Below are 10840 nucleotides of genomic sequence, written 5' to 3'. Positions count from 1 at the left end.
CTTCGGTCAATATCTGTCACCCTGGGTCATTATAAATGCATATTGACCTACATTGAGTCCATATTTGTATAATAACAACTTGATAATTTGTTTAAACAAATTGATAATTTGTTATAACATATTACTAATTTGTTATAACAAATTACTAATTTGTTTAAACAAATTGATAATTTGTAATAACAAATTACTAATTTGTTATAACAAATTACTAATTTGTTTAAAGAAATTGATAATTTGTTATAACAAATTGATAATTTGTTATAACAAATTACTAATTTGTTTAAACAAATTGATAATCTGTTATCTGTTATAACAAATTAATAATTTGTTTAAACAAATTGATAATTTGTTATAACAAATTATTAATTTGTTATAACAAATTAGTAATATGTTATAACAAATTATCAATTTGTTTAAACAAATTACTAATTTGTTATAACAAATTGATAATCTGTTATAATTTGTTATAACAAATTACTATTTTTGGATATTTGACATGTACACAGAAATTTTGAATCTTTATCAGATTAGAAATCATTGAAATATTGAATTTGTGAAACAATAAGCATACAGTCTGCAAAGTTGACCTATATGTTTCTTCTAGCATCTCAGAGTTTTCACTTCAAACAATGTCATGATGAATTGCATCAAGGTCCTAGATTCTATTCCTTATAGCTTGTTCTTTGAAGCGTTAATAAAAGTTTGTCCATACGTGCCCTTCCCCCCCCCCCCCTTCCACCCCCTTCCGACTCTGCACAGTCATATCACCCAATTCGTATGCTAGGAAAAATATTATCTTGTTTGAGCCATGCAAAAGAATGTTACAATTTAAATTGTTTTATTATATCCCCCCCCCTCCCCCGCTTGAAAAGTGGGAGGGTATACTGTAATCGGTATGTCCGTCCATCCGTCTGTTACGCTTTGGAGTACCCATCTCTTATCCGCAACTCCTCCTATACCACGAAGTGAAATTTAATGAAACTTTCACAGAATCTTTATTACATAACATATTACCATTTTGCACCTCCTATTTTACTTTTTGATCCGACACATATTTTGGGTTTCCCGGCTACAGCTAAACATGGACTTTGTCTTTATAAGCATATGGGAGGGGGGGTATCATTTAGAGAGCTCATTGCCCACAGTATCTCTAGTTTGTGTTTTGATTTTGTTCATTTTAACCCCCCCTTCTCTCTCTCTCTCTCTCTCTCTGGATTCTTTTTTACATGTGATATGATCTACTTTGAATATTGCTTTTCGACAGGCATTTATGTCTACTGTTCAACCCAATTGAAAATCCTGGATCTGCTACCGTGGTGAACCTCAATAGTTTCCTATAAAGCTTTGAGCAACAGAGGCACCTTTGACCAAATGAATTTGCGGATAAATTATCAAGAAAAAATACATTCCGTAACAAACTTCCCTGGAAAACTAAAGAAAAAATAAAAACCCACAATATTCTTGAGTGGGTATCTCTTGGTGAAATTTGATATTAAATTCCTAATGTGTCATTCAATTCTTCTGTATGCAACTAATTTTTATTATAATAATAAAAAAAGAGCCTGTTGGAAAAGCTCTCAATGGTCCCACTAAAGCCTTATTTTTGCCAAAAACTTTGACATTTGCAAATTATTTTCATAAATCCCACATAAACTAGGATTTTTTATTTGATCTGGCTTTCGTAGATTGTATACATTTCAAATTTTGTCAAAAATAGTAATTTGTTTTATCAAATTACTAATTTGTTATAACAAATTTATAATCTGTTATAAAAAATTAATAATTTGTTTAAACAAATTAATAATTTGTTTAAACAATTAGTAATTTGTTATATCAAATTAGTAATTTGTATAAACAAATTATTAATTTGTTATAACAAATTATCAATTTGTTATAACAAATTATCAATTTGTTGTTACAAATTATTAATTTGTTAAACAAATTATCAATTTGTTTAAACAAATTAGTAATTTGTTAACACAAAATATCAATTTGTTATAACAAATTATCAATTAGTTTAAACAAATTTATAATTTGTTAAAACAAATTAGTAATTTGTTATAACAAATTATCAATCTGTTTTAGCAAATTATCAATTTGTTATAACAAATTACTAATTTGTTTAAATTAATTAATAATTTGTTATTATACAAATATGGACTCAGTGTAGGTCAATATGCATTTATAATGACCCAGGATGAGAGATATTGACCGAAGATACATGGTGTATATAGACCGAGGGCGCTAGCCCGAGGTCGATATACTCCATGTATCTGAGGTCAATATCTGTCAGCCTGGGTCATTATAAATGCATATTGACCGTGCATTGAGTCCATATTTATTATATTATATAATAATATTTTCCCAAATTTATTAATACAATGTATATCTTGCTAATGTTTACAGAGATAGTATTAACCATAAATAAGTTGAATGTAAATGTTTAAGAATTTATTGAATGTTACTCAGGGGAACTTGTTTCGGTAATAAATTTTAACCCGCCATAGCATGATAATAACGCAAAATATCTATCTCCGAATAAACAGAGTACCCCCTCCCCCCGATTGAGAATCGCACTCGTTTACACTTGCAGAGGAAATTATATGCACGGACAAAATACAAATACCTATTTCTTCTACGATAAGATACAATCATACATGGCATGCTTGTCTTTATTTTCTTTAGTCTCCGTAATCGCGGAAACAGTGTCAAAACTCTGCTCACCGAGTGTAAAAGTCGAATTCAACCATGAAATGGTATGTGTTAAGTATTCCCGAAAAATGTTCATAGATATCCTTGTAATTGTTTTGTATTCTCAGTCTCAGAGTTCTTCACTTAACTATATATTTCAAATTTTCCTCACCTACAACTTGCAAATGTTTGTCTCAAAGCGAAAGTGAAAACGAGACAGCTCGTGTGAGTCATTATTCGCTTTCAGCGGTCGTTATTAAAAAATAATTACTTCGTATTGACCAATCAGATTACCGGATCTCACAAAGTTATATAATATAACAAATTATTAATTTGTTTTAACAAATTATCAATTTGTTATAACAAATTACTAATTTGTTATAATAAATTAATAATTTGTTATAACAAATTGTTAATTTGTTATTACAAATTATCAATTTGTTATAACAAATTAATAATTTGTTATAACAAATTAATAATTTGTTTAAACAAATTATCAATTTGTTATAACAAATTAAATAAAATACTGCTGCGGCCCTAATACGCTTCCGTATATTGGTGCTACGGCACGCATTGTTTATAATAAGTCAACAGAACTCACTTATCCGATTTGGAATTTTTGGGTCTGTTTTATGTAACTTCCGCTAAGGTCACGACCCTAGGACCTGTGTTTATTTTAAATTTATTTTGTCTTGATCGGATCAGAATGATATTCTGTCATTGGGTAATAGACTTCACATTCCTGCTGTCAATATTCCTTTGTAAAGTTAGTAGCAAAATTTGGATTTCAATATAAGTTAAACAATTGTTGATCCTCAACAAAGCAAAACACTTGATAAGTTTGCTACCAACTCCCAACAGAAATACAATGGGTTGTTAAAGTCCATAAAAAGGTTCAGTTTTGCCTCATCTGCCATACACTTGAACAACCAGACATATTTTTGTGGGCAGTTGGTAACAAGTCTTATACACAGTAATAGTATTGATCTACAATCATGTGTCCTAGCTATGTTCATGTATCTTCAGTAAAATTACTTAGATTTTTTTCTTCCTTCAGTTACCAAGAAGCCTGCCAAGAAGGACCCAAATCCATATTCCTCCATAAAATTTCTGGCAGAGATAAGGATTCCTACTTCATACAGCAGCATCCCAGTACAAGATCACCCCCAACTTGACTAACAGTCAACTGCTTCAAAGGAAGTGTATCTTGAGGCAGAACTAGTCCTCTCTGAATAGCAATTAATTTATATGTACTCTGCATAGTGTCACAAATGTACTTGTATCATCCTAGTTCACTGTTCCTGTATCTAATTCTGGCAATTCTTTTTTATCACAGACAATCACATCTAATCTGCAGTTCTTACTCCTAATTACATGAATAGGCCACCTACAAATGGAAAGAAATCAATATTAGGAGCGACACAATCATTTAATATCAAAGAAGATACTTACATGAATAAGAAGCTGCAAATTTTAATAAAGTTATAATCTTTTAATGTTTGTAGACAGTTGAGGTAGAAAATTCTTGGATACTGTATATCAAATTATTTTGGTAGTGGATATTTTTAATTCATACCCGTAACTTCAATTGTTGCACCAGTTATATAACTACTCTTGTCTGATGCTAGGAAGGCACAAGTATTTGCTATTTCTACAAAAGAAATTCACAAAAATTAAAGGTGAAACTCATGCAATAAATAATATCCAAATTTATTTGCGTTATTGAAATTATAACACGGATTTTTGAACATACTCGAATCTTAACTTGCAACCCATCAAAATTTTGAAGTACATCCTCCAAAAGATATGAAACTTTCCCTGCTAATATGTTTACCTTACTTTTTTTCCCAAATTAGACAAAATATTGATCAAGTATCCATATAAACTACTGTAAAAAAAAACCCAAAGTCCAGCGGAGTATATTTTTATACCTTCTGGGTTACCAAGGCGCCCAAGTGGAATCAACATTTTGGTCATTTGTATGAGATGTTCAGGGACAACATCAGTCATAGGGGTCTCGATAAACCCAGGTAAAACAGCATTCACTCTAATGTTAAACCTGTGAATGGAAAACTAAAACATTCTAAATATGTATATACTTCTTTTAGTGTTTACAAATAAGCACATACATACCTTTCTCTAAAAATTGTAACCTTATCATTTAAAGATCATTCTTCGGAAAGTCAAATACTAGAACAGACATCTTTATTAGCTAACTGACATATAACAGAGGTTCTGCAAATACTCATTGTTAATGTAAAAAGCATGTGTTATTCATTTTCTAAAGTTATAACTAAACTCTTACTTTCCCATTTCTTTGGCCATGGACTTAGTGAGCCCTATCACTCCAGCTTTTGAGGCAGCATAATTGGTTTGTCCTATATTTCCTGTCTAAATTAACATAATCTATTTGATATCATAAATATGAGAGAGATAGTCTGGAAAATCTAACGTTTTCCTGGCTTTTTTTACGATTTTGATATTTTACATGCCAGGAAAACCTGTAAAATATCAAAATCGTAAAAAAGCCAGAAAAACGTCAGATTTTCCGGACTATGAGAGGGAGTAGAGTAAAATGGTAAAATTGTATTATTACAAGTACTAAAAATCAATGAATTCCACATAAATATGCACTAGCAAATTATATTTAAGTCAAAGCGAACACATTATCACATTTCTTATGAATAAAATTTGAAGACAATAGTTATGACAAAACGTCATTTTTTTTTTTACCAATATCAAGTCCCAGGATCCATGATTATGATAATCAGGTCACCAAAAGGAATGTATGTTTAAGAATTTACCAATAATATGGTCAATAATTCACCTTTAATATTTTTGATATTGTGATTACATGTCAAGAAAAATCATATCTTAATTTTTATAAATGATTTTTTTCACCTCAGTCCAGTGCAGGGTAAAACCTGCCCTGTATTTGCAAAGCAGTAATTCAATAAAATAAATCACCAAGATATCAGTATCATTTATTATGTAACTGTGTTTTTATTGAAGTGAAATTCATGTAAGAGAAACAAGTTTGTTTCTCGATATGCTTGGATTTAAACCCCTGACCTCTAGCATGCCAGTCTATTGCTCTACCAATCAAACAGTTTATCTAGTAGGGAACTGAGTACCATTATCATATTACACTATCCCACACTGTACCCTTCTAATTTGGAGGGAAACACCTGGGGGTAAATTTCTGCAAGAATATAATTTCAATTTCTGTTTCACCCACTACAATACACCCAGGTCCTAATATTGGAGCCACACATGAGACAGATTTGCCTTCACTCGGATTTAAACCCAGGACCTCTGGCATGCCAGTCTAGTATTCTAGGTAGCATTCAGGGCAAGAACCAGTTATGACAGATGGTTAAATTTTACCTTTCCCACAAGACTTGATATGTTGACAATAGAGCCAGGAACTTTGTCTGCCAACATTGCCTTTCCTACTGCCCTGTTTAATAACCAAGTTCCCTGCAAAATAAGACATCTACATATAGGCATATATTATGGGTGACGGTGATTAAAAAGATGAATGTAAAGTGTAGATGGAAATTTAAAAAAAAAAATGGTAAGTTATGGTCATTTTTTGCCTGAGTTAGATCAAGAACACTTTAATTTCAGGAAAGATAAAGATATGTACCTGTTGATTGAACTTAATAATCATTCGGTGGTCTTTTCGACTTACCTTGAGATTAACATCTATTACTTTGTCAAAGTCCTCCTCTGTGAGTTTCATCATTGTCCTGTCTCGAGTGATGCCAGCCGAGTTCACAACTACATGTGGTGCTGAGGAATACCTCTCCTTAATTTTATTTACTAGATCATTGACAGAGGCAGAGTTTGATACATCACATGGGTATTTCTGATGATCACCTAAATATCAAAGTACTTTTCAGGTTGAGTAAATTATATCCAGATTTTTCAGCACATATTTAATTTGACCATAGGAGTTCTCAATTTTATCAATAAAGTAAATAATCAAAGTACTCAGGAGTACAGAGAGCCGGGCTCGTTCACAAAGTATATGAATCATACATTCAATGACATATTGTATTAACAGACAAATATCAAGAATTTCAGACACAGGAAGAACACAAACAATTAAAAACATAAGGGCTTCAGCGACATATAATTATCTTATTTGAAAAAAAATCTGATGAAACTTTTTTTTAAAATATCAATATTAATGATTAGTTTAGGGGTCCAATACCACGGTCCAAATTTATCAGGATCACCGTTAACCAGTGGTACTGCCGTATGTAAACAAATAGGCTAGTCTTGTTCCCTCCATCGTCGCAAACCATGGCCAATGTACGATGCTCTCCCATTCTGGCCATGGATGAGAAGAAAATATTTCGTAGCTCATTAAAATATTGACCAATGTCAGTAAAGCATAGTCAGATAACTTTGATGCAACCTTTCAATACCCAATCACATTGTATGAAGTACTGCTGATGTAAATTGTTGATTTCAATTGCAATGGAAACAAAACTTGTCAATGACTGAATATGACGTCTATGGCACGCCAAATTCACAAAAATGAGAAAATCATAGTTTCACAATTGATAAACTAGGTTTATCGACTGTAAACTATAGTTTACAAACTGTAAACTATAGTTAACGATTCGTTAAGTATAGTTTTCATCTGTAAAACTATATTTAACGGTTGTTAACTATAGTTTACGAATGTTAATTTAAGTTTATCTGTCTGTAATAAAGCGTTAACAATAGATTTTGTTGATAAACATAGATTCACGTTTGTAAACTATAGTTTACAATCGTAAACTATAGTTAAGAGTTGTTAATCATAGTTTCACAAATTGTGAAACTATATTTATCAGATCGTTAACTATAGTTAACAGTTTGTAAACTATAGTTTACAAATCGTGAAACTGTATTTATCAGATAATCTATGTTTTGCAATCACAAATGATTGTTTTCGGTGTTAAGTATAAGTTTACGGTTGTGAAACATAGATTATCGCGTTAACTATGGTTTACAGATGTGAAATATAGATTAACGTTGTTAACTATAGTTTACGGTTTGTAAACTATAGTACAACCGATAAACCTAGTTTATCGATTGTGAAACTATGATTATCTCATATTGGATCACATGACACATTAACCAGCTCACCTGTGCAATACTAGTATCTACTTGTCAGGTATTTACACTTCCTGGGTCTAGTAAAATAGCGATATTAATCATTAGCTTACACTGCTTAACATTTAAGAATCCCAAACACATTAGAAAATGGTGGACATGTATTTTAACTCGTTCTAAAAAAGGGACTGCATGTGTAAATTTATGCCATTACTCTGTAGCTTTTCAATTCAATTCAATTTATTCACTAAAAACCATGTAAATGGTACTTGAGGTACAAAAACATATAAAGCATATATACATATAATATGTGTGGGTCAAGCACAATGCCGATAAATAAAAGTGACAATTTAGTATTCTGATGCAAGCTAGCCTTTCAGAATGCTTCTTAAATGATTGTATTCCAATTTGCATATATGGAGAGGGGGATAAGCCACCATAGAAACTGAAAAAACATCAACATGATTTAAAAAAAACATGTTTGGTGAGTTTTGCGGCATTTTGCTTGAGAAAATACGTGGCGTTAAAAAAGAATGTGGAATAACGGGAGCATAAAAGTATCAAAGAGGGTTTTCTTCAGGGAAAATAAGAAAGTTTCAGTATTTATATGCAGAACTGGCGAAGACAATATGAGGAATTATATGAGCATGGATGAATGCTCCAGGGAAGTGGGGATGTTGGGAGCACGCAAAACGCAACGTCACATTTCAGAAAGACCTAATGTTTTCCAAAATTTATGGAACCGATATTGCAGGCAGAAAATTGTAAAAGATGGCCAAGATCGGGACGTCCAAGGTGTACGACAGTCAGTGAGGACCGTTATTTGGCCAAAGTTGCAAAGTGGCATAGCTTTTGAAGTGCTTTAAGCTTAATGCTGAGCTTCAGAGAGCAACGGGAAGAACGATTTCTACCCAAACGGTTTGAAAAGGTCTTTATGGAGAAAATCTTAATCCATCTCGACCAACCGTAGGTGTTTAAATAAGAGTATCGCAGAAATCGACTAGAGTGAACAACAGAACAAAGAAAATGGCAATAACGCCACTGGTGTTTTGTTCTCTTCTCAGAGGAGTGTGTTTTTGTTTTGACTTCAATGATGGCAGGACACTTGTTTGGAGAGGAAGCAGGGGGGGGGGGGGCATGTTTGTTTCATTTCTAAGTATGACATATTAAATGCAAGTTCAGTGATGATTTGGGCAGACATATACCCTGTGTTGACTGGAAAACTGATCTGGCCATTCCACCTCGTATATCTCAATATGCAGGGTGTATATTATGTTGTGCACGGGGTGTTGGCTTTAAAAGCGAAAGAAAGGGGGTCGAGGTACCTTTTCTGTCCATTTTCTCAACTTACGGATATTTCTCGCCAGATAGCATATGCCTACGGAAGGGAGCATTATCTAAGGAGTATATGAATACCTATGAATCCACTTGAGGTTATTAAACACCTCAACTCAATTTCGAGGATCATTCCATTCCAGCCCTGGTACTACCTTAGGAATTTTCAGGGTCTATGTTTTATGTCAGGTACTCACAAATCTGTACTGATTGTAGGTTTTTTTGGAGATCGATATCTGTTTTTTTTTTTTATTTATTTATAATTTTCATTCTGTTCTCATCTGAGTTGTTGAAAATTGAATGCCTTTAGTTACCTACAGAGTTTTTAAGAAATTTTAGATAGCAGGTTTAAATCGTTATCAAAAAGATCCTAAGTCAATTGTTCAACTTGTAGAAATTTGCCGTCGTGAAAAGGAAAATTAAGTATACTAAAACTAATTGCATCAGGCTTGTTTTATCACAGAAATTGCCTATGACTACACTAGAGAATAACTTTCATCTCTGATATTAACCTGAGGATATAAAATCTAAAACTTGATATCACGTTGTCACGATTTCTTAAAATCTTGTTATATGAGATACAGTTTGGGTAGCAGCTGTACTGCAAGATATTTCAAACCATTTCTTCGAAATTAAGCAATCGTTACCAAAACATTTTGTCAATAAGAATACTGCAGTATTGTCAAGTCATTATCGCTACATATCGAATTATTCAGCGATGCAATTGAATATAAGTTCATTATGATTCATTATATTAAGATATTTCCAGAGAACAGTACCTCACAGCAAATGGCCCTCAAAGTTCTACCATTTATGTAAAGACTGTGTAATTATTTATGAACAATACTCGGTTTTTAAAACCTTTTAAAATTTCAATCAAATAAATATATTTTGCATAAAAAATTTGAAAACAAAACCCATCCTGCTCGAAGTCTTACTTTCACCTCCCCATGGTGAGCAGGAGAATCATGTCTTATGCACATATTATTTTATACTTTTAATCAGCCTGTCCATACATAAGCCGATAGCGAAGAGAGGCAATGAGGCGGCGAATACAAACATATAAATGTAGCGATCATGTAATTTTTTGTAGCGGTTTTGTGTATGTAGCGGTAAATGAAAATTGTAGCGGTTAATTTAATGATAATCCAAATAGATAGATATACATTGTAGATCATTCAGAAGTTGAACTCACTGCTTAAATGTAAAACATGGTTATAAACATTAGGCTAAGTTTAACTCAGCACTTCATATAACAGAGTATATATATATATATCCCTTTTTAGCTCATCTGAGCCAAAGGCTGGAGGGAAAACTGCTAATTAAAATTTGTCCGCTGTCTGCCAGTCGTTGGCGTTGTCGTAAACTTTTCACATTTTCATCTTCCTCTAAAGAACCACAGGGCCAATTTCGACCAAACGTGCTACAAAGTATCCTTGAGTGAATGGGATTTAAGTTTGGTTTCAGATGAAGGGCCATCTTCTCTTCAAGGGGAGATCAGTTCTGGAATTTAGTAAAAAATTCATGGCATTTTTAAAAATCTTCTTCTCAAGAACCATTGGGCCAGGAAAGATGAAACTCATGTGTAATCATCCTCTATAGATTTAAGTTTGTACCCCCGGAATAGGGTGGGCTCCAATAGACTATCAAATTTTACATAGGAAAAATTTAAAAAATATCTCAAGAACAGCAAAGCAAGGAT

The 10840-nt window shown here is 32.5% G+C and overlaps 1 protein-coding gene across 1 annotated transcript; it reads right to left on the bottom strand.

Moving 5' to 3' along the window:
- Window positions 1–3367: 3367 nt before the first annotated feature.
- Window positions 3368–7028, bottom strand: LOC134263179 (estradiol 17-beta-dehydrogenase 8-like). The gene is made up of 7 exons (XM_062745490.1): window positions 6911–7028; window positions 6386–6573; window positions 6079–6171; window positions 4997–5082; window positions 4623–4750; window positions 4268–4342; window positions 3368–4078 (listed from the first exon to the last, which is right to left on the bottom strand). Exons 1-7 carry the CDS (start codon window positions 7026–7028, stop codon window positions 4062–4064), a joined length of 705 nt encoding a protein of 234 aa, XP_062601474.1. The 3' UTR covers window positions 3368–4061.
- Between the last annotated feature and the right edge of the window lie 3812 nt (window positions 7029–10840).

This window comes from Saccostrea cucullata, unplaced genomic scaffold (genome assembly GCF_032062105.1).
Source record: "Saccostrea cucullata isolate Sc308-1 unplaced genomic scaffold, CSIRO_AGI_Scuc_v1 ctg11247, whole genome shotgun sequence".
NCBI lineage: Eukaryota > Metazoa > Mollusca > Bivalvia > Ostreida > Ostreidae > Saccostrea > Saccostrea cuccullata.
The sequence above is the reverse complement of the archived record's forward strand: the minus strand, read 5'-3'. Positions and strand labels throughout refer to the sequence as shown.

Bases quoted from the DNA above. Each gene is read 5' to 3' on its own strand.
- LOC134263179 (XM_062745490.1), bottom strand. From the start codon at position 7,028: ATGGGAGAGCATCGTACATTGGCCATGGTTTGCGACGATGGAGGGAAC. The intron at 6,574-6,910 runs GTATTGGACCCC...TTTGATATTTAG, and splicing joins CCTGATAAATTTGGACCGTG to GTGATCATCAGAAATACCCA. The intron at 5,083-6,078 runs GTAAAATTTAAC...ATGTTAATTTAG, and splicing joins TATCAAGTCTTGTGGGAAAG to ACAGGAAATATAGGACAAAC.